This window comes from Chelonoidis abingdonii, chromosome 1 (genome assembly GCF_003597395.2).
Source record: "Chelonoidis abingdonii isolate Lonesome George chromosome 1, CheloAbing_2.0, whole genome shotgun sequence".
Classification (NCBI taxonomy): Eukaryota; Metazoa; Chordata; order Testudines; family Testudinidae; genus Chelonoidis; species Chelonoidis abingdonii.
Window position 1 is genome coordinate 201,349,411 of NC_133769.1, and position 25,016 is coordinate 201,374,426.

The 25,016-nt window shown below is 43.1% G+C and overlaps 1 protein-coding gene across 2 annotated transcripts in view; it reads right to left on the reverse strand.

The window, feature by feature from the left end:
* Window positions 1-613: 613 nt before the first annotated feature.
* EPCIP (exosomal polycystin 1 interacting protein) overlaps window positions 614-25,016 on the reverse strand; it is a 33,836-nt gene continuing 9,433 nt past the window's right edge. Inside the window, exons 2-3 of one of the 2 annotated variants that reach the window (XM_032793896.1) lie at window positions 10,242-10,386; window positions 614-2,370 (exon numbers count right to left, since the gene is read on the reverse strand). In XM_032793896.1, the coding sequence (XP_032649787.1) occupies window positions 1,654-2,328 (675 nt within the window). In that variant the 5' untranslated portion in view covers window positions 2,329-2,370; window positions 10,242-10,386 and the 3' untranslated portion in view covers window positions 614-1,653. The remainder of the gene's footprint in view (window positions 2,371-10,241; window positions 10,387-25,016) is intronic. The other variant, XM_032793895.1, reaches the window with a different exon arrangement.

Here is a 25,016-nt window from a genome sequence, read left to right on the forward strand (position 1 = left end):
GTATACAGAGAGACTTACAAGTAAAACGGGAGCCATCTCCAGACAACTGTCCTGGTTAATTGGAATCATCAAGATTCCAAACCACCATTAATGACCCACACTTTGCATAATTACAATAGGCCCTCAGAGTTATATTTCATGTTTCTAGTTTCAGATACAAGAGTGGTACATTTGTACAAATAGGATGATCACACTCTGTAGATTATAAGTTTTGTAATAATACCTTACAAGAGACCTTTTGCATGAAGTATATTCCAGTTATATTAGCATATTTTCATAAAATCATATAGAGTGCAATATCACAGTATGGTCTGACAACCTATACAGGTCAGAAAGATAGAAATTAGAGGTCAGAGTGAGTTTACCCTCTCTTTGGAAACTGCTAAATCATGCCCGCTAGAGATATCAGCTACTGGTATTAGAAGTTAACAAATACTTCCAGGGAGCATTCTCTCCCCCACCTTTGGAATGTACCAGACTGCACCAAGTTTTGAGTATTTTTGAAATCTCTCTCAGGGAAAAATTTCCTTATCTTCTGACTACTTACAACACTATCACCCCCGTTCTATTTTTAAATTACACAAGCTGAATACTGTTCTTTGTCCAGGGGCTCTGCCATCTTTCTTGGTTATATTTATGAGAAAGGATTTCTCTTAAATGGGAAAACAAATTAATAGATTCCCCAGTTCCTTAACACCATCACTCCCCCAGGTGTTATCACAAGCTAAGGGGGAAAGATTTGTTAGAAATCCCTTATTGGCAGTACAAGACTGTAAAGATCTGCTGTTCTAGATACTTATTATTCTTTATATATGTGATATAATTAGCCTAGCCTTCTTGTGAAAACAGAATGACACTGGCAATTCATCTTTGGTATCCTATATAAAAGGGTCTGCTGGAGCTAGTGCCAAAGGTTCTGTCAGATTTCTGCGTTTGTGCAGCCAACAGTACTACTTTAATTAATATGAAGCCTGTCTATCTCCAAGTTTTGTGTTAATTAAACCAAATTAAGACAACACTGGAGTAATTAAACAGCCTTCATAAGGAGACATAATTACTCATCCATACACTATCCTAATGGTTTTCCAAGGCAAATAATGGTGTGAGCTTTCAAACTATAACTGAAAAAGGTCCATGTACTTTTATGTAAAAAGATAAGAGATTCAGTACATATAACTATACTCACTACTATTCAAACTACTTATATATTTTTCACATATTTACTATATCTTGCAGAATGTGTAAAAACACATTACAGATGGGTTGTTATTATTATTAGGTAGTTCTATACCCAAAAGGTACATTGTCATGTTTTCATATGCCCAACTAATGCACATTTCATAACGAAATTAATCAACATATTTCAATCTTTACCATACAATAATTTAGTCATTTTGAAAACTTAGTTACATCACTTTTAAAATTGATCGTCACACATTTTCTCTGTTCTCTAAGAAACAGGTTACAGAATTAATTCTCTGTGTTCAAACTATTTTGAACCCCACACAGTGTCATTTTGAGTGCAGTAAGAACTGACCCACACTTACTCTCCTTTCTGGGTCAAACACAACAGACTTGCAAAAGTTCCATATCTTGTTCTATTGACAGGTTAACGTGCCCCCTTACTGTACTGCTGAAGTTGCTGAACATGGCTCAGTAAATGAATGTTACAACATAGCTTTTGTTATTAATAGTTGAAAATATATCAGAATATGGGAGACTTGGAAAGTGGTCTGTAATGCTGGAGACATTTTCCACACTGTAGGACTTCAGTAAAGAATACCTGTTGAAAAGAGATGTATCCAAGATAGAAATATACAAAAACATTTGCCTGTCTTTGTGTAGCACCTTCAGTTTGTCTCTCATCTCATTGTCGCCGCTATTGTAGATTGTTAAATTTTGCTCTAGAAACTGGCCCTTAACCTCACTGTTTATTTGCAGCTTTTGCAATCCCAAAATGGCCAGGTATTCTCTTGGTAGAGGAGTGGAGCCACAGAGTGAAAGCTTCAGGTAGTGCACCACTGTAAAGTTCAACAGCATTCCAAGCACGGTTGTATCTGTGAACCAAATTGTTAGGTCACTGTGGTACCTGGCTCTGTCAATTGTATAAGGCAAGATGGTTTTGCAACTGCACATGAGGTTTGCCAAGCTGTAGTCACAGTCACGGATATCAACAGAACAGCTGCAGTTGCGAATTGTATTTTCCTTGGTGAAAATCAGAGTGGTGTTCTTCTGACCTCTCACAAAACTGTTAAGACAGAAACCAAGAACGCCAACCAAAAGGAAATGGTGCTTATGGCAGGATACTGACATCATGCTTCCAGGCATCTTGTCTTCTTTTACTCAGTGATTCTTATCACTTGCCATTACCTAATGAGAATAAGAGTAGCTTTATTATACTAGGGTTCACTTAATGGTTAATACTTTCTCCCACTCATTGTCTGACTTGTCTATTCAGGGCTACATTGCCACTTTACAATCTACCCTAAGTTAGGGACAAGATGGGTGAGGTGATATCTTTTATTGGACTAATTTCTGTTGGTGAGAGAGACAAGCTTTCAAGCCACACAGAGCACTTCATCAGGTCAGGAGCGGCACATAGCTGCACTGATCCCAGTGTAGGTCAGAGAACAAACTGTGACTCAACTGGATTTCTTGCCAGCCATTCCCTTAGATTGTGAACTCTTTGGGGGCAGGGACTGTCTATTATTCTGTGTTTGTGCAGTGCCTAGCACAATAATCTCCCTACATTAATTGGAGCCTCTAGGCATGCCTGTAATAGAAATAATAAAGGCATGGAGGTTTATAAAGAACAAATTGTATCTGTCATTTAATCTTTACTGTTTTATAGCTCTCATCAGAGCTATGGTTGAGTACCAAACCAATATGAACATTCTTCTCTCAGGCCATAGCGTACACGTATGGCGGCGTTATCATAAGCCTAACTCCCAAATCTGGACCTTAGCGTCCAAAAATTTGGGTGCCTAGCATGAACCCTTCTAAGCTTAATTACCAGCTTAGCTTTGATCTCGCTGCCACCATCCAAAAATTCCAGGGTTTTGGCCCCCTCTGGTCTCCCCAAAACCTTCCCTGGAGGGACCCCAAGACTCAGAAGCCCCTGAGTCTTACCCCAAAGGGAAATAACCCATTCCTTTCCCTCTCTCTCCACCCAGACTTTCCTCTCTAGGCTACCTGGGAGTATGATGCAATCTCTTTACATCACAATCACAGGAGCATGTCTCTCTATTCCACAAAGAGACAAACCCCAATACAAGGAAACAGAAAAGATTCTATCTCTTCCTCCCCTCCACCAATTCCCTGGTGCTGCAGAGTTTCACCTCCGCTAGATCTAACACAAGAGATTCCTCCCCTTCGTTCCTTAGTACCAGAGAGAAAAACTCAACAAGTCTTAAAAGAAAACTTTATATAAAAAGAAAAAAACATAAGAATTTAATCTCTGCATCATGACAATACGTATGGGGTTATTTAAAGAAAATATGATAAACAGTCTGATTCAAAAAATATCAATTTGAACATTCAGCAAGCTTCACACAGTAAATACAACCAAAACAACATAAGCCTATTTTTTTCTACGTTACCTGTACTGCAATTTGGAAACAGAAGATTAGAAGATAGAAAGAACCTTCTCATAGCTGAGAGACAGACAAAAGACTCAGACCCCAAAAATTCCCTCCCTGACTTTGAAAAATCCAGTTTCCTGATTGGTTTTCTGGTCAGGTGTTTGGTTCCCTTTGTTAACCTTTACAGGTAAAAGAAACATTAACCCTTAGCTATCTATTTATGACAGGCGTGTAGACTATACACACTGCATGCCCCTCAGCATGGGTATAAACAGCAGTGAGGCACTGCTTAAATGAGTAAGGACATGACAGAACCTTAGGGTACATACCCTACACAGCTCTCTACCCTCCCCCCCACATAGTGTCTCTCCCATCTATACTGCTATTTTTAGCAGTGTAGTGTCCCAACCCACCAGCAGCAGGAAAAGGCTCTGTCAGGGGGAGGCAGCAGGGAAATGCTCTAGCAGCGTGAAAGACTTGGGCAGCGGGGCAAGGCTCCAGCAGCGGGAGGCAGGGGAATAATGCACTGCTAAGAATAGCAGTGTAGATCAGGGAGGCACTGATAAAGCAAGTTAGAGAGCTGTGGTGAGTACATTTCTAAGGTTCTGGTGTGTCTTTACTCTACTCACCTAAGCAGTGCCTCACTGTCTACACTGCTATTTATACCCATACTGGGAGGGGCATGGAGTGTCTGTACTGTGTAGACATCAGATACAGACAGCATCTTACAATCAGGCTGTTGTGATTTGGCCTCATCCTGAAAAAAATCCACTTTTTCTTCTGAGTAAAATTAGAACAAGCCATGAAGATTTTATGAAGTAAAACACAAAACATATACATTTCCTTCATATGCATACTTATTCCTCAGACATAAAAAGGCATTCTTTGTCCGAAATGAAGAGCTTGCAATTTTGTAAGTAAAACACAAGAACACAATAATCGACTGCTCCGGTCTGCTAACTGGCTAGGCCCACCAGTCTTTTGTATTTGTTCTTAGATACTTTTACCAGCTTATTTGCTTTTTCAGAATCTAACCTATTGCACAATTTAGATTTAACCAGTCCAAATATGCTAAAAACACACTTGGTTGATACTGGGCTGCGTAAACAAGGCAGAGAGTGGGTCTTTTAAAATTTGCCATAAATCTGAATTCAACTAACTTCCATAATTTTTCACCATTATGATGCAACCAAGTATGCAACAACTCCTTTCCTGAGCATAAATTTTAAGCAGAAGATGAAAGGAGATTGCTCGTAAATGAACCCGATGCTGAAGAGCTGCTAAAGAGCCTGACACCGGGACTTAAATTATCATCACATCTATGTTTTCATGACGACAACGGCATGGAAAATGTCTCACTTTCAGGATCATTAAGTTAATGTTCTGCTCTTCCATTTCAAATAGACAGAGTTTCAGTGACTCCTTTAATCTTGAAAATCTGAAAAACTGACTTTCTGCACCTTTTGAGATGGATATGACTCCTGTCTTACTACTTATCAAGGTTTACATTATCTTTTTTCATTACTTGAGAGCACACTATAACATTTCTTACACTCCCTTCAACTTTAGACAGGTAGAGTAAGATAAGTTTATACACTGATGTTTGATAATCACTAAACACTAATCATATGTTCGCAGCATTGATCTGCAGCTTTCACATTTATTACTGGTAAAACCACTATAGTGAATTCAACACTGAAGACTCAAGACAGAAAACTAAGGTGAGCTAATCAGTTTGGGTATGTCTACACTACGGGATTATTCCGATTGTACAGAAACCGGTATTTGGAAACAGATTATATAAAGTCGAGTGCACGCGGCCACACTAAACACATTAATTCGGCGGTGTGCGTCCACGTACCAAGGCTAGCGTCGATTTCCAGAGTGTTGCACTGTGGGTAGCTATCCCATAGGTATCCCATACTTCCCGCAGTCTCCCCGCCCACTGGAATTCTGGGTTGAGATCCCAATGCAAAAACAGTGTCACGGGTGATTCTGGGTAAATGTCGTCACTCAATCCTTACTCCGTGAAAGCAACAGCAGACAATCATTTTGTGCCCTTTTTCCCTGGATTGCCCTGGCAGACGCCATAGCATGGCAACCATGGAGCCTGTTTTGCCTTTTTTCACTGTCACCATATGTGTACTGGATGCTGCTGACAGATGCGTTACTGCAGTGCTACACAGCAGCATTCATTTGCCTTTGCAAGGTAGCAGAGATGGTTACTATCCCTATTGCATCGTCTGCTGCTTTGGAAATTGGTGATGACGGTTACCAGTCCTATTGTACCGTCTGCTGCTGCCATGGGTGCTCCTGGCTGGCTTCACTGAGGTTGGCGGGGGGCACCTGGACAAAAATGGGAATGACTCCCCAGGTCATTCCCTTCTTTATGTTTTGTCTAAAAATAGAGTCAGTCCTGCCTAGAATATGGGGCAAGTCTACTAGAGAACCAAAGAGCACAGCCACTCCGGGTCAGAGCCCGAGATATCCCGCAGAAATGATGAGCTGCATGCCATTCTAGGGGGTGCCCCTGCAATAACCCCACTTGTTGCTTCCCTCATCTCACACCCCTCCTGGGCTACCATGGCAGTTATCCCCCCATTTGTGTGATGAAGTAATAAAGAATGCATGAATAAGGAACACTGACTTTTTAGTGAGATAAAATGAGGGGGAGGCAGCCTGCAGCTACTATGATAGTCCAGGCAGGACAGAATCTCCATTAGACATGAAAGGGGAGCGGGGAGAGGATCTCAGCCTCCAGCTGCTAGGGTATTCCAGCCAGGACTGAATCTGCAGGAGACAAAGCTTATTTTTGCGCAGGTGCCCCCTGCCAACTTCACCGAGGCCAGCCAGGAGCACTCACAGGATGATGAGGACGGTTACCAAGCCTATTGCACCGTCTGCCAGGACTGAATCTCTAGGAGACAAAGCTTATTTTTGCCCAGGCGCCTCCGGCCGACCTCACCGAGGCCAGCCAGGAGCACTCACGGGATGATGATGAGGATGGCTATCAGTTATATTGCACTGTCTACCATCAGGGAGGGAAGGGGAGGAGATGCTGCTGTTTAGCGCTGCAGCACCTCGTCTACCAGCAGCATCCAGTAGACATGTGGTGACATTGAAAAGAGGTGAGAAACAATTTTTTTCCCCTTTTCTTTCATGGGGGGGAGGGGGGTAAATTGACGACATATACCCTGAACCACTGGCGACAATGTTTTTGACCCTTCACGCATTGGGAGCTCAGCCAAGAATGCAAATACTTTTTGGAGACTGCAGGAACTGTGGGATAGCTCGAGTCCTCAGTCCCCCCTCCCTCCCTCCATGAGCGTCCATTTGATTCTTAGGCTTTCCGTTATGCTTGTCACGCAGCACTGTGTTGAGTCCCTGCTGTGGCCTCTGTCTGTCATAGCCTGAAGATTTTTTCTAGTGCTTTGACATTTTGTGTTCTGGAACGGGGCTCTGATAGAATGGATTTGTCTCCCCATGCAGTGATCAGGTCCAGTATCTCCCGTATGGTCCATGCTGGAGCTCTTTTTGGATTTGGGACTGCATGGCCACCCGTGCTGATCAGCGCTCCACACTGGGAAAACAGGAAATGAAGTTCGCAGGGCTTTTCCTGTCTACCTGGCCAGTGCATCCGAGTTCAGATTGCTGTCCAGAGCGGTCCCAATGTTGCACTGTGGGATAGCACCTGGAGGCCAATACCGTCGAATTGCGGCCACACTAACCCTAATCCGTCATGGCAATACCAATTTCAGCGCTCCTCCCCTCGTCGGGGAGGAATACAGATATCGGTATTAAGAGCCCTTTATATCGATATAAAGGGCTTCGTTGTGTGGATGGGTGCAGGGTTAATTCAGTTTAATGCTGCTAAATTTGGTATAAACGCGTCATGTAGACCGGGCCTTTGATTTAGAATCCCATTTTATATGGTCCACTAGCCTTCCAAAAGCATTGTTGTAAACCAACAATTCACAGCTCCATCTTCTCCTCTCTCTTCTGTGTCCAAAGACAGCTGATTCCATTTCTTATTTATGACCCTCTATGCAGTCGCCATTGACTTCACCCATTCTCTTTCTCCTCCTAGCTTCTAGACAGTTCTATAATTTTATTACTGTCTTATAATAGCCATAACAACAAAAATCTTTATTTTCTCATCACTTTCCTTTCTATTTTTTTGGCCAGATTCAATGATATGTTCTGCCTCCTTTATACTACTTCATCAAAGCAAAGTAGCAAAGCAAAACAGTTTAACAACCTTCATTTGTGCTACAGACAATATAGTGATTCTTTATCCTGCCCAAGCTCCACTTGGGTGCACTGGATGGAGGGGCCACAAGAGCTAAGAGGGACACCTTGATCTTCAGCCACCCAGCCCCATGTTTTTAGAGTATGTAGTACAATGGTACCAGATCTTGACTGGGACCTTTGGTCCCTACCACAGTGCGTATAAATAATAAATACCACGGGCAGCGTGGGACTCCTACATTTGGGGAGGCTGGGCACTGGAAGCTCCCTAAAAGTGAGGGAGACCACTGGTGCCTGGACTATGGCCCCATCCCCCGCTCTATCCTGTGGCCCGCCCCAGCTCGGCCTCGTCCCCCAAGGCCTCACCCACACTCCACCCCAGGCCCTGCTCCTGGTTGGTCCCCTCCCCTCTCCACCCCCTCCCCTGAGGCTCCCTTATCTGCTGCTCCCTCCTTTCTGCCCCCGAGACCCCCTTGCTTGCTTCTTGTGCCTCTTCATCCCCTCCCCTGAGGCCGCCACTGCTCATGCCTCTTTGACCCCTCCCTCAAAACCCCCCTACCCACTGCTTGCACCTCACCACTCCCTCCCTCAAGATGTCCCCCACCCACCATTCCTTGGAGGGGGTGGAGAGGTGTGAGCGGGGTTGGAGTCCTCAGGGGGAAAGAGGCAAAGTGTGGCCAGGGCCATGGGGGAAGAGGACAAATGAGAGCAAGGCCTTGGAGTGGAGCACGGGTGGGGCTATGGCCCACATGTCTTTTTGATGGCAGCACTCTGAAGGCGGTGGGCCAGCAGCAGCGCCCTTAGAGAGAGGTACACCACATCTTGTTTGGGGAGGCTTAGTCTCCCTGGTCTCTTATACCTTCCGCACATGATAAATATTGCAGTACTACGAATGGTAACTACTACTATTTACTACATAATATCCTACCTCGAGATAAGAGATAAGATACATGGGTGGGAATATTGTTTTCCTATTAATTTGAAATCCTATACAGTAGAACCAATTAGGACAAAATTCTGCCCAGGGGTGTGGTTCCCACTGAAGACAGCCAGAATCTTCTTTGAATCCAAGGGAAGAATTTAGCCCTTAGAAAGTTTAAATGTTCTCTCACCTATAGAGCACATATCCAGTGCATCAACCAGTACAGTACAATAAAAGCTGATTATTTAAAAAAATGGGGTCTGCAAGAAACTAATAGTAATAATATATAATTAATGAATATTCACAGGGTACCAATCCAATCCTAATTTAATTAAACAATGGAGCCTTTTAATATACAAAAGTTTGTGTAGCACCCTATTAACAGAATATTTCAAAATGCATTTAGTAGCTTGTTAGACTACCTTTGTATTAATAATCTGTGGCTGATCCTGAGAGCTCCCTGCTAATGGGCTTTGTTCACATAGTAGAAGTCTATGCCTTGGATCTAGATATTCTGGATTCAGTCCCTCCTGACAACCCAACAAAGAGCATGTTTAAAATTATAAACATCATTGCATCTTGACAGAATGGCTTCATTGTCCTCTCAATCACATTCCAAATTTATAGTTTACAAAAGAGGTACATTTCAGTCCACTTATTTCTTTGCTGTTTGGTCACACACCAGTATATTTACAGAAATTATGCCCCAGGATTTACACATCCATGAAAAGAGGAAGATGAGTGTTCTAGAGCAATCTCTAAGGAGCTCACTCCAAGGTGATTTAATTTCATACTCACCTCATGTCTAGCAACTATTTTAAAAGTTAGAAAAACATGTTTCATTTGAACTCAGGATACAGACAGCTTCTTGTTGAAATTAAATATTTAATCCAAATTCCACAGCATTATCTCTCACAACATACCAGAAATGCCACCTGAACATTTAGTTAATGTTAAACTTCAAAGGTCAAGTACAACCATTCCGTAACTCCCCTGATATTATGCAGTTACACAAGCAATGAAGTTGGCCTCAAACATCTAAGAATCCAAGCATGCATTACAATGATAATTCTACTACTATACCTTCACATTTTGTTTATTTTTCCTTGTCTTAAGACTATGATAAAATAAATCAGAATATTTACAGTATCACTATTGTGTCATAAATACAGTAATATTCCCCTCACACATTGCCAGGAATGATCTGCATCTATCTGTTTTAAAGACAGTATTTTGTAAACAAAATTCATAGATAAGGTTAGCAGCAATATGAATTTATATAAAAGAGATTTTAATTAAAGTGCTATATGAGCCTGGAACACACCATTTCTCCTGAATTGCAAACTCCAACCAAAATCAATAGGAGTTTAGTGATTTTTCCAAGTTCTGAAAGCTTATAGACATGACAAAAAACAAAAAGCAAAACATTTTTTTTGATAAATTCTAATCAGATCTAACTAGTTATTCCTCTGCTAATTTTTTGCACTCACCTGAGCTTTGCTTTCCTTTGTTACTCTCATGCAGTCAACACAGGAAGATTCTGTTTCACAGTTAGTTTAGTGACAAGCTGTGTTCTATATCTTGGTATTAAATGAAGCATTATCTCCAAAACTACTTGCTATCCTCTTTTGTTCCCTGCAACTCAGAAACAATCATAGAAATAAGTACTGCATGCTAACTTTTGGTGTGTTTTTGGCAAGCAGTATGCAGGCAGTGAAATATCTGTTGTAGGTTACAGTGTGTCCACAAAATATTAAAATCACCTGCACTGCACTGCTATTTGAGCCTCCAATTATCTACAAAGACATGTGCATTACATAACTCCTGTTCAAACTACTCTGCTGTCTGCACACTTTGGGGGGTTTGAGAAAGGTTTTGGTGGATTTTTTTAACAAGCTTTTCTGCAAAAAAAAGAAAGAAAGAAAAAGCAGGAAATTAGTTAGAAAACAGTGATAACACCTGAACACACCAGCTTAATTGCTCCTACCCTTAGATACATCTTTTGAATCATTATTAGTGCTGTGGAGGGGCTGTTAGAAGGGTAAGGGTCACAACTCAACAGGCAGGGGAGACCCCCCTGGGAAAGTCTGGAGGAGCTGAAAACCTGGAATATGATCATGAGGCATCAGGGAGGCTCAGAAGGCACTGGGAGTCTGTAGGGAAGAAAAAGTGGAGGGAGTTGCAAAGGGGAAGGCAATAGAGTTCTAAAAGACTGGAGAGGGAGAAGTGAAATGAGGGAAAAGAGCCTGAGAGAAAGGGATACAGGACACAAGGGGTCTGAAAAGTATGCATGGATGGGAATCTTTTGGGTTCAACTAGGTAGACAAACCTTTTCCTGCTTAGTCAAACCAAATCTCTGAACTATTCGGTTTAGTCATCACAAGTGTAGCTATGCAGAGCTGGCCAACAATTTCAGGGTTGGTTTTTTGTTTTGTTTTTGTTTTTACAAGATTCTTCATTGAAATTTCAAATTTAAATTTAAAAAAGGGGGGAAACATTTTAACACAATTTTTATAATCTCCCATGACTCATGGTGGGTTATACCTTCCTGAAACATAAATCTTACTGCTTTGCAGGGAGACTCTCTCAGTTTGGATTAATGTTTAGAGAGTTTTTAAAAGCCACGAGGTGCTGGAAAGGGCTCACAGGGACACTCAGAAGCTCCTTATTAAAATTCCACCACTAAACTAAAGGTAAGATTAGGGTGATTTCCTGCCCTCTAATGGGACTGGATTCTCCGTTGTGTCCAAGGTTACATCATGGCACAAAGTGGTTTTAGATCTAGAGAATCTGGGCTATGGAATCGACCCCTCCTCCTCACACTCTCTCACTCTCTAGATATTGCTTAATTACCTTAATAGAGACAATTTATCCCTGGGGCTCTTTAAAATACTTCTAGAGAGTAGTCTGTGGAATTCAGAAGATTGTGTTAAATGTCAGATACTTTAATAAAATTTCCCAGAGAAGGAACTTGAGTCCCCGCCCTGAAAGGCCTGTCATACACAACACCCCATTTCAAATCACACTTCGTTGAACACTCCGCTGTACTATCAATATACCCCCTATATTTTCAGAAACAAAGTATAAACATTTCCAGTGAAATGTGTTTCATATATATTTGTTGCCCTCCTTCCTTGGCTATGGTTAAGAGACAGTGTTTTGGACATAAAAAAATGAAGAGGCTGTCCATTCCTCTTTGTAGCCCAGGCACATTTGGAAGAAGGGTTTATCACAGGTTAACAGGGACATTTTCTTGTGGGAACTCCTCAGTAAAATATTAATGATACATGACTATTTAAAAGTCTCTGCCACTGTACAATTTGTTTCCATTAGAGGTGATATTTCCTTCAGAGAATCAGCAACTGCCATAAAAGTGAGAAATTGTGAGCATTCCACATACAGGTTTTTTTCAGCTTGTCAATTTGTACATTGAAAGACTGTAGAGCTCAAAAAACCATTACTTCTTGAATTTCAAACTGGTGCTTGGCAAGTGGACTGAACACTATCCTTCCACGACAAGTCAGTAAACAGAAATTGTCCACTCTCATGTACTCATTCTGAAGCCAAGTATGACCACATTATCTGAGGAAGGTGGGTGTATTCCTGAGCTAAGAAAGATTCTGGTATGGATTTCGTTTTTAAATAACTGTTTGATCCAGTAGTTTCAGACAGTAAAACTTGTCCAAACTTATGCATGATATTTAGTCTTTAAAATTGTTTGGAGTGGTGAAAATCATACATTTTCATATCAGATATGTAGAATTAGTTCAATCATTTATTTTAATTAATTGTTTGCCCGATAAATACTTTCTGATCGGAACATGTAGAGGTTCTGTACTCCAAGTGTCTATAGGATTCTTTTGCTTCCAGTGAGAATCTGTTTTAGTTTTAGGATTGGAAAATTCTAAGCTGTGTCAAGATGCAGGATGGCCTTCTGCAGAACCAGAATTTATCCCATCCAGCAAAGAAATGGACTGTCCAAAAGATGAACCAGCAGCTATGTCATTTCAGAAAGAAAGAAAGAAAGAAAGAAAGAAAGCAAAAGAGGTCTTGGTGAAGGGATGGGCTGAATGTGTGAGCAAACCCTTTACCCAATTGCACTGACAGTGTCTCTAAACTGTCTAGTTTAATTAGTTAACTTTTCTACAGTGCTTTGAAAATCTAATGCTCTATGTAAGTAAGGCTATGTCTACACATCCACCTATGTCAGCAAAACTTATGTCTCTCAGGCATGTGAATATTCCATCCCTCTGAGCAACATAATTTACACTGATATAGGCACTCATGTGCACAATGCTATGTTGGAGAGAGAGCTTCTCCTGCTGACATAGCTTATGCTGCTTACAGGGGTGGTTTTTTTATGCCTATGGGAGACCAGCATAGAGCATCTTCACTGCAGTGCTGTACATGTAGACATGGCCTAAGACTATAATGTCCTCTTTTCATTTACAAGTCAGACTATTGCCAGCTCCACCTCCCCAATATAGACTGAGGTCTGCTTTCTCCCATCCTTCCCCATGGAATCTTTTTTACATGGTGCCTTGTGGAAATAAATTCCGTGGACAGAACAAAAGGAGAGGAACAGAAGACAGCTATAAACAGCTTCTGAGTTATGTCACTCAGAACTACCATTGCAATGGGAAATTAATCAAGTTTACAAGTTTCTGAAATGAGCCAAGGCCTGAAATAATAATTAGGTTCCACCATCAGGAAGTGCTCTTCTTATCACTGCTCTTTCATGATATTATTACCCCTTTCCTTTTCGCATTTATCCAACCATCCTATCCAGCGATAGAATCCACCATGCCTACAAAATAAAATCACTTCCCTCTCCCAGTTTCCTGTGACTAGCTGGATTGCCCTTACTGTTCTCCAGAGCTCTGGAGCCCATTTACTTACAGCTAGCTGCATGCTTACGAGTCACAGAACTGATAAACCACAGAAGCAGTGGTGGGCAACCTGCGGCCCGCAGGGTAATCTGCTGGTGAGCTGCCAGACAGTTTGTTTACATTTGCATGGCCACCTGCAGTTCCCAGTGGCTGCGGTTTGCCATTCCCAGCCAATTGAAGCTGCAGAAAGTGGCACAGGCCTCAGGGATGTGCTGACCGCCACTTTCTGCAGCTTCAATTGGCTGGGAATGGTGAACTGCGGCCACTGGGAGCTGTGGGCAGCCATGCAAATATGAACAAACCGTCTGGCGGCTCGCCAGCAGATTACCCTGATGGGCCGTGTGCAGCCCACAGGCTGCAGATTGCCCATCACTGCACAGAAGACATAAAGCTGTAATTTAAACAATGCTCACCTTCCAGTGAGTGAAAAGGAATCATCAGACGGAAACCAAAAGAGGTTCAGGAGCTCTGGGGAAATGAGTAGTGCCACAGTCTGGCATGTGGCAGGAAAAAGAAAGTTTGCTTATTTAAAGTTTGCTCTGAGATGCCAAACTCAAATGTGGGGAGAGGATATGGAGACCCTGCAAATGACACCTATGTCAACCTGTATACTTATTTCAAGAGTTCAGTAAGACTTGGGGCAATGAGAACTATGTGAAGACATTACAGCACAGCTTGTCTATTACAGTCTGTAAAATGTAAGTGCTAAGGCGGTATTTAGTTATCTTTCTCAAAAGTTATCCTACATTCATACATCTTTGCTACTTTTGACACTGTCAGTCAACTTTGCTATCTTATTCTCACTGGGATTTTGAGATACTGTCCTCTCCTGGTTCTCCTATTTCTCTGATTGCTCTTTCAGCCTCTCTTTCAATAGGTTCTCCTTCTCCCCTTTCCTACTGCCTGTAGGGATACCCAGGGCTCTTCTCAATTCTCACCCTGTCTCTAGTCAGTTTCATCAGATAGCACTCTCATCTCTAGGACAATGACTTGCAAATCTCTTTCTTCTCCTTCCATTCAATCCCACATTTTAGCCTTTCTTCCCGATGTGTCTTGTCATCAGCTGAAGTTTAACAAGACCAAAATGAAACTCCTTATGTTTCCTCCCAAACCTTCCCTAATGTGCCCCTTTTCTATCACTGCTGACAGCACCACCATCTTTCCCATCACTCCAACCTGCTATTTGGGGTACTTTTGACTCCTCCCTTTCCCAGTCATATACATCAGGCCATATCCAAATCCTGCTATTTCTACCTCCTCAACAGCCATCCTTTGCTTTTCACCCCCAGAGCTTCTTTTCCTAGCCAAATCTTTAATTTGGGCCCTCATTATAGTCCACTTTGATTACTGCAATATCCTCTTATTTAGCCTCCTAAGTATCCTCATTGTCCTTTTACCAGAGCACAATATGTCCCTGCTGTTCTGGGCTCCTGCAATAGGAAAGCACGGCAGGCAGAGTAGTCTCTAGAGCTGGTCTAATTTATGCCTCTGGTATTCAGTGGGAACAGAATTGGGATTAATGTCTTCTGATCCTACCTCTGAACTAGAGCTCATCCAATGATAAATACAATCTAATTTGGGTCAAGCTGCCCAACTCTTGGTATACTTTAACTCTCCCTCATACATTATGAAGTATAAATTCCTAAAGAATTCAGCTGTTTTCTTCTGGGCACAGGTAATTCTCTATTTGTAGGGCCCTGTGTCATAAATAGATAGGTAAGGTTGAGACAGACGTTTATTACACCCTGTCTAGAGGCAGAACTATGCATTATTGCTACAGCCTACTGCTAGATCCTTGGGATCACATTCTGGCAGGCTCTGCCTATGGACTCCTGAAAGAAAGTCGATGGTCAACAGTGGGATGGGGACGTAGAAGTCATTCACCCCTATTTTGCCTCTCTCCAAACCTATATAGAGAGTGCTCTGCATGCACTTTGTAACTAGAGTGAGTGTGATGTGGACTGGGCATGTTCATCTGCATAGCGCTCCTGCCCTACAGGCTTTACAGAAATTATTCCTAACAGGAATTGCTGCTTGAACTAATCTTTGCATGGGGGGGTGTGGAGAGGCCTGCTTACAGGTTATATCATTGACTCTGATTTTACAGTGTATGGATTAACATTGTGCACAGCACTGGAAGAACACAGGTATACACAGTAGCAAGGTTTTCACAGTGTCTGGGCCTAATGCCAGAGCTTTGAATTTAATGAAAGCATCTGCATATATCTGATTGGGGTGAGGCTATCCTGCTTTGCAGTGACCAAAGGCCATATATCTTATCCCAACCATTATTTATGTATTCTTATTATTTAACTGCATTATAATAGTGTCCAGAGGCCCTCAAACAAACAGAGGGCTCTATTGGATAACTGGCTGTGCAAACACATAATAAGAAACTGTCCTTCCCCCAGACAAGCTTACAGTCTAAATAGGCAAGACTGACAGAGGGGTCCAGCTACATCACTTGCATTAGATGCTGGAGGCAGGATTTTGGTTTTTGTGAATGTAAAACAGCCATTTCCTACCTTCCCAATATGCAACTCCAAATTCCTTCCACATACCCAACAATTTGGATCCTAGTTCTATCTGTCTCCTTCACTTAATATTTTTCTCCACAATGGTAGGGAGTTGAGTGGAGAAGACTATCCTGCTCAGAAATCTCCGGCTTTCCCCTCATTCCTGAGGGGGCCCATATTATGATATGAGATTATGATGGGTGGGATTCACAAAGGTATTTAGGTGTTAACTTTCATGTGAGTTAGGAACCTAAATAACTTTGTGAATCCCACTCTGTATGACTTCCCAGCCTAGTGGTATTAGATGAAATTCTGGAGCATTTCAGTATTACTTCCTTCTTGGCCAGACAGTTTTACTGAACAACAGGGGTGCATCAGCATTTGATATTGGAGCCTTCACCTTGCATTAGACTGGTACTTTGCGCACTCTCTGTTCCTACCCTTCATGTTCCTATGCACCATGCCCCAGAAAAATGCTTCCATTCCTCATTTTATTTCTGCCCACTTTTTCCTTTCTCTTTCCCCTGTCTTTGGTCTATCTTTTTTTCTTTTCTGTGCATTTTTCCTTCTTCTATTTCTTCTTATTTTTTCCTTTGTTGTTTGTTTTCTGTTGCCTCTCTTTCAGTGACTGTCAGAGCCTAAGCCAATCCCCCTCTCTGATTGAACTTCAGTCTGTTGTGATTGGATCTAACTACTGAATCACATGTGGTTCTAAGGTCCCTGGGCCTGGGTATTGACTGGTCACTGTTCTAAGCTCTGGGTGTCTCAGATGCACTCCCAGGTGCAGACCTCCTATCTGAGATCCTTTCTTGGGCACTGAAATCCCTCAGTCTGGCCATCTATACCACAGAACAAGTGCCACAGCTCTCCTGAAACCTCTTAGACACTTTCCCTTTAGAGCAGGAGTGATGGAAGCACCTTAAAAGTGTGGAGGCCACAGGCGCTTGATCTGTGGCCCCATCCCCCCACTCCACACTGCCCCCTGAGGCCTGGCCCTCACACCACCCACTCCCCCAAGGTCCCACCCTCACACTGCCCCTTCTCCCTGAGCCCCTGCCATCACACCGCCCCTTCTCCCCTTTATAGGACTGGGAATTTTTGAAATTCCACTTCCTGTTTGCTCGGCATGGAGAGCTCACATCACATCTTCCCAGCTGACCATGGCGGCTCCATGCAGCAAACGCTCTCCTGCTTAGAGCACACCTGAGTTGTTGGATCTGCTGGTGCTGTGGGGAGAAGAGGCTGTGCAGTCCCAGCTCTGCTCCAGCCATAGGAACTTCGATGCCTATGGTGAGACTTCTCGTGGCTCGTTGGATAAAAGTTCTGAATGGGACACGCAGCAGTGCCATGTGAAGATAAAGGAGCTGAGGCAGGTGTACCAGAAACAAGGGAGTCAAACCATTGCTCTGGTGCTGTTCTGAAGACCTTCCACTTCTATAAGGAGCTGGACACCATCCTCTGTGCATCCCCATCTCCTCCACCAAGAGCCCCGTGGATACTTCATGGGGGCTAGAAAGAGCAGTCTGTGGAAAAAACCCTGAGAGTGAAGTGGTGGATGAGAAAGTGGAATTGAGGATGAGATGGAACAGGCCTGAGCTGTGGTGAGGCAGGACCTCTTCTCAACCCTGTCTCTGGCGTGCATGATGCAGGAGAGGAAAGCTCTGGTAAGTGCTTGTTTTGAGTTGATGCTGCTTGGTTACAAGAGGTAGAGCTGTCCTTTGGTTTTTTATATGCTAGAAGTGGGTTAAGGGACAGAAATGTACAAGACTAGCAGTGTTTGCGTCTGCTACACATCTATGCAGTGGGGCCCCCACAGAACAGTGTGTGAATGAACACTGAGATTTCATGGGAATCCTCTAGAAAGATCTCTAGGAAAGTTTCCTGGAGGTACTCGGCAATCCTCTTCCGGAGGTTCCTTGGCAGAGCTGCTTTGTTTCTAACTCCATTGTAGGAAACTTTCCTGTGCCAACTGGCAATCATTTGTGCAGGAACCAAAGAAGCACACAGGCGAGCAGCATAAGGACCGGGTCTGAGGCCACACTCATGCAGGAGATGCATCCTTGCTTACCCTCAGGAATGAGATATCAGCTTCAGTGACCCTTGCATGTGGACAATGGTGGCAGAATTTACAATATTGTCCCTACTCGCTTGCAGCGATCCCTTTAAAAAGCCACGAAGATCCTTTGCCCCATCTTGAATGCCCCCTCCCACTCCTGAGCTGAACTTACCATGTGTAGGGTGTTTGCTGAGCTCTGTGCTTCCAAGGGACAGTGAGAAAGAGGTGTATTTTACTATTATCATTTGAAGTTGTGAGTGCACTAAGAATCATGCCTCTGTTTATTGTTTCTTATGCTTCTGCAGGTGCGGTCTTCACGGGAACCCCCTATACACCAGCAGAGTGCCTCCACCAGATAAGGAAGTGACCCAGGAGGAGCAAGGAGGACATGTTTTGGGAGATGCTCCAATCCTCTCATGCCACAGATCAAGAACACAAAGCATGGAGAGACTCAATTAATGAAAATTTAAAAATAGTTAGTCAGGAGAGGAAGCAGGGGCATGAGCAAATTGTATAATGGGCCAGGAGTGGATGATTAAAGTGACGGAGGAGCAAATAGAGATGCTCAAGTCCCTAATAGCATTGCAGGCAGAACACGTGTGCTCGCCTCCCCTTCTCCCCTGCAGCCCGTACAGAACTGCTTGCCATGCCCTCCCCAAACTCCTCCCACACACTCCTTGCATCTTCCCGGGCCGTCACAGTACCCCATTCACTCTGCCCCTTTGGACAGCTTCCAAAATGACAGCTGTGGTTACACGCAGCTATGAGAGCCTCCGTCAGAGAAGTGGCCTTGTCAATGTTATGTCCCTTTCCAGAAAGCGTTTTCTGTGTGTTGTTTATTGATATTTAATAAAAAATACTCTCTGAAAGATAATCAATCTTTATGTGTTTCTTACACGTGGGGGTTGCTGCTGTAATTAATACACAGTGGCAACTGGCACATTCATAGTCTGCAAATCACGGTCAGGAAGCAATCATCAAAATTATCATGCAAGGCAGCAAGTTAATAAAGCATGGCAGAATGCTTTATAGAAAGACACATTACTGGTGCTCATTGTCAAAATGATGCCTCAAAGCCTCCCTGGTTCAAATAGTGCCCCCCTTGTGCCCCTCTAATAGCCCTTTTATCAGGCTGCTCAAAATCAGCGGCCAGGCGATCCACCTCCACGCTCCACCTCTGGGGAAACTTTTCACCCTTAGCCTCGCAAATATTATGCAGCACACAGCAGGTTGCCATGACCAGGGGAATATTTTCCTAATTTAGGTTTAACCTGCCATAAAGACAGAGCCAGTGTGCTTTTAATATGCCAAATGCACATTCAACGGTCATTCTGCACCTTCTCAGCCTATTGCTGAAGCGCTCCTTGGCACTGTCCAGGTTTCCTGTGTAAGGCTTCATGAACCAGGGGAGTAGGGGCAGGGGAGTATCCCGTATAAGGTTGGCTCTCCAAGGATAACTATGGGCATTTCAACATCCCTCAGTGGAACCTTCTGGTGTGGAAAGAAAGTCCCTGTTTGCAGCTTTCTGTACAGGCCGGTGTTCCTGAAGATGCGTGTGTCATGCACCTTCCCTGACCACCCTGTGTTGATGTCAGTGAAACAACCCTGGTGATCCACAAGCACCTGCAATACCATAGAGAAGTACCCCTTTTTGTCAATGTACTCCATCACAAGATGGTCCAGGGCCAAAATTGGGATATCCGTGCCATCAATTGCCCCACCACAGTTAGGGAATCCCATTGCCGCAAAGCCATCCACTATTTCACAAACACTTTCAAGAGTCACAGTCCTTTGTAGCAGGATGCGATTAGTAGCCCTGCACACTTGCATAAATGCAATTCCCACAGTGGACTTCCCGTCTGCAAACTGATTCGCGAATGATTGGTAGCAGTCTGGAGTTGCCAGCTTCCACACAGCAATCACCACATGCTTCTCACTGAGGGGGCAGCTCTCAATTGGGTGTCCTTGTGCCACAGTGCTGGTGCGAACTTCGCACACAGTTCCAGGAAGATAGCTTTGCACATTCAAAAGTTCTGCAGCCACTGCTTGTCATCCCAGACTGTGCAGGTTGACTGTGCACTGTGTGAAAAAGTACTTATGTTTGTTTTAAACCTGCTGCCTATTGATTTCATTAGGTGAGCCCTGGTTCTTCTGTTAAGTGAAGAGGCAAATAACACTCCTTATTCACTTTATCCATGCCATTCACAATTTTATACATCTCTATCATATCCCCTCTCAGTTGTCTCTTTTCCAAACTGAAAAGTCCCAGTCTTTTTTATCTCCTCTCATACAGAAGCTGTTCCATATTCTTAATCACTTTTGTTGCCCTTCTCTGTACTTTTTCCAATTCTAATATATATTTTTGACCCGTGTCTCTCCACGCGGTAACCTTCTTTCCACCCACTCTCAAATTTTCCCTTCGCTCCAAGGGGATTTGAGAGGTATCTGGGCCAGGGGATCTTTGGTGTGATGGTGGTGTAATGACTTGCACCCAGGTGGGGTTTGTTGGGCAGTTGGCTTTTATATGTCCCATTTCATTACACTTATAGCATCTTCCAGCTAACGGGTCACTGGGTTGAGGTAAGTTACTGGAGACTGGTGAGGTGGAAGGATAGGGTGTCTGTGGCTTCCCTTGGATTGTTAGGGTGGGGTTTTGGTTGCCCTCTGTTGTAGGGTTTATTGTCGTGTGGCTCCCCTGGTTTGTCATTCCCCTTTACAGTAGCTTCTTGCTTTCTGCCACTTCCATCCATTTGGCTGCCAATCTCCCCGCCTCAGTGAGAGTTTTGGGTTTTCCATCTAGGGATGTACCGTGTATGTCCTCAGGAACACCATCCAAGAACTGCTCCATTTGTCATGAGGAGGTGCAGTTCGTCAATGGATTTTGAACCTTGTTCCTGATATCCAGGTGTCATAATGCTTCCCAAACGTAGTAGGCGTGTTTGGGAAATGACCCAGTCTGTTTCCACTTTTGGGTTTCTGAACCGCCGACGGGTCGTGATCCGGGTTATCCCCATTCTGTATCTGGCCTTGGTTTGAAACAGTTTATAATCGTTCATTTTCGGTCCTTTGGCATTTCAGCCGCCCATGTCTGCTAAGGGTCCACTGAGGTGTGACCTCAGCTCTAGCATGTACTGGTCTTCAGGGATGCTGTACCAATGCAGGCTCTTTCAAAATTTTCTAAGAAGGTCTCAGTGTCATCACCTGCCTTGTAGTTGGGAAATTTCTTGTGCTGGTGAACAAAGTACTGGCGAAGGGTTGTGTTAGGAGTGGTTGGTTCTGTTGCTTAGCCTGTTCTAACTCCAGTTCAAGGCTTTCCTCTGTTTGTCTCTCCACTTTCTTTGTGGTGGTTTCATCCCTCTGGAAGTTCTATCTGTTCTGTGGGCTGCATCTTCTTCTTGTTGTTTCTTTGGTGGCTGCATCTTTGGCTGTTTCCTGTTCTCCTTTGGAGCTGCCATTTGCTTCATGTTCCTCTTTTTCTTCAGCTCCATGGGTCTCTCTTTTTGTTTTATTTCTAGTCTTGTAGTTTCATTTCTTTCCATGTTCCGCTTGTGCTCGTTCTGACTTTTTCAGCTTGTGCCCTTTTCCTTGGAAGTCATGGTTTCTGTTTTCTTGTGTTGGGGTGCCCTCTGGTGGTTATTGTCTGAACTGCTGGCTCTCTGTTGTCTCCTGCAACAGTGCCTAGCAAACTCCTTTGTTTCTTCTTTTGCTACTCTAACAGTGATATGCAAATTAACTAGAAAACCAGCTACTTTATTTACGCTGTGTGTGTTTGCTGGGTATTTGAATTCCATGGGAATGCTATTGTTTAACAATAGACCGTTAATGACTCTTAATGACTCTTGCTAATATGCAAGCCAAGCAAGCAGCAGAGAAAACAAAAAATTTTTTTTTCTCTCTGGCTACTTTTAAAACCCAAAACCCTTTCTCTCTGCTAAAACCCTAGCAGAGAAAAAGAAAAATTAATATCCTACTGGCTTTCTGGATTCTTATCTTTCCCACCGCTGCCACCATGTCGTAATAAGCCTTTTCCCAAATCTGGACCTTAGCGTCCAAAATCTGGGTGCTTAGCATGAAACTCCCCCAAGCTTAATTACCAGCTTGGATCTTATCTCGCTGCCACCAATCAAATTCAGAGTACCTGATAAACTCCCTGGGTCTCTCCCAAACCTTTCCCTGGGGGACCCCAAGACCCAGAAGCTCTGAGTCTTACCAACAAAGGGAATACTCCACTTCCCTTCCCCCTCCCTCTCCCCCAGATTTCCTCTCTGGGCTAACTGAGAGTTGATGCAATCTCTTTACATCACAATACCAAGAAGCATGTCTCCTTCTATTCCACAAAGAGACAAACCCCAAATACAAGGAAACAGAAGATGATTCCTATCTCTCTTCCCCTCCCACCTCCCTGGTGCTGCAGAGCTTCCTCCGTAGTAATCTAACACAAAGAGAATCCCTCTCCCTTGTTCTTAACCTAACCAGAGAGAAAAAACTCAAACAAGTCTTTAAAAAGAAACACTTTATATAAAAAAAAGAAAAGACATAAAATATAACTCTGCATCAAGATGACAAATACAGGGCTATTGCTTATAAGAAAATATGAATAAACAGTCTGATTCAAAAAGATATCCAATTTGAAACATTCCAGCAACTACACACATGTAAATACAAAACAAACAACATAAAAGCCTATATTGTTTTACTGAAGTTAGAAGTTTGAAGATAGAAAAAGAAAAGCTGTTCCCTCACAGCCAAGAGAAAACAAACAAAAAAAAAAAAGACAGACAAAGCCAAACCCACCAGAAGTTCCCTCCCTGACTTTGAAAAATCCGGTTTCCTGATTGGTCCTCTGGTCAGGTGTTTGGTTCCCTTTGTTAATCCTTTACAGGTAAAAGAAACATTAACCCTTAGCTATCTGTTTATGACAGGAGTGACCAGAACTGAATGCAGTATTCAAGGCATGGACATGGAATGGATTTATAAAGTGGTTTTCTGATATTTTTCTGTCTTATTAGCTATCCCTTTCCTAATGGTTCCTAACATTCTGTTAGCTTTTTTGACTGCTACTGTACACTGAGCAGATGTTTTCAGAGATTATAAAGTTTCATAAGGAACACCAGGTTCAGGCATGTACTTAGATATCCAAATGACAGCAACTGACATCAAAAACTGTGGGTGTAAAGCAGAGGCCAATTTTGAACCTTTACACCACTATACGCAAAGTATCTGAGCCATAGCTGTTGTGAGAACTATGGGCCAGTTCTTGAGCTAAAATCAGTATAGGTTCAATGGAGCTGTGCTAATTTTCACCAGCATAGGATCAGCACAACTACAACCTAAATTTATCCATCTTTTGTGCATATGAAATATCATCCATAATATTGCAACAATGTAATTTTTAAAATTTTATTTCCTTGGTGTTGCATTATAGTTGCATCTTAAGAGAACGCTGTTAAAGTTCTATTGGAGGATCTGGTAGCAAGCTCTAAATTTAGGTTGCATAACATTTTCCATTATAAAAGATTCTTGTGATCTTTTCTCTGATGAATTCTCACAACTCCATTGTATGCAGAAGGCCTTTGATATTTGGCAGGGGGAATGTCTTTTTTTGGCTCCATGAAATTCAATTATGATTTGGCTCAGCTCATGTTAAAAAACCACATTCCCATTCTCTCGCTTGTGTTCCTCAGGAATATTTGGACAGCCTGCCAAAATCACTGAACATTGTGAGGCCAGGCTCACGCTGCTGCTGGAGTGGGAGTGAGAAGAGACAGCCAGGCTAAGCGTCCCACATTAATCTCCAAACCCAACCTACGCTCTCAGTGGCCCATTCACATGCATACACACACTCCAAAGCACCACATGGGGTAGGAACTTCCCCAACATCTAGTTGTGGAGGGGAAAGAGAGAAAGAGATGGGGCCAGGGCGCCTCTCAGCCACTCCTTGGTGCCAATAGCCAGTCTCTCCTGCTGAGAGCAACCCCTGGGGCAGGAGCTGGGTAGCTCAGGTAGTGGCAGTCTGAGCTACAGTGTTGAAAGTCTGTGGATCCAACCTTTCTGATGACTCGTGAGGGGGAAGGGGGACTGTTACAGGTGTACACAGTAGAATCTGTTTGTTCCTTTTTCTTAAACAAAAAATCACACACGCCCCTCCATAATTCCCCCTTCCCCAAAACCTAGGAAATGGTGTTATAACAAACTATATTAAAATATGTTTTTAAGGTTGCAAAGCTCATGCAAACTTCATTCTGTTCTCTTGTGTGCACATTATGATACAATCATTCAGCACACAGATGGACGACAAGAGGGCAGATCTGACGTCAGGGCACTCTATTTACAAGTTATTTTTTGTATTTAGAAACCAACTACCTCTTCCACTTCCTCCACCACAATTTAGAGGTGTAATTTTAAAATATATTTTATATTGTTTCTCATTGTTGCTTGTGAGATGTTAGTAACATCCATTTCCTCCCTAACGTTTTTGCCTCCATTCTGTTGCAAGTTTTAAGAAATGACTTGTGGGTATGGTTTTGAAACCTAACCACCTCCCACCCCTCAAAAAATTAGTACACATGGCCTGGTCTACACTATGCGTTTAAACCGATTTTAGCAGGGTTAAACCGATTTAACGCTGTACCCGTCCACACAACGAGGCCCTTTATATCGATATAAAGGGCTCTTTAAATCGGTTTCTGTACTCCTCCCCAACGAGAGGAGTAGTGCTAAAATAGGTATTACCATATCAGATTAGGGTTAGCGTGGCCGCAAATCGACAGTATTGGCCTCCGGGCGGTATCCCACAGTGCACCA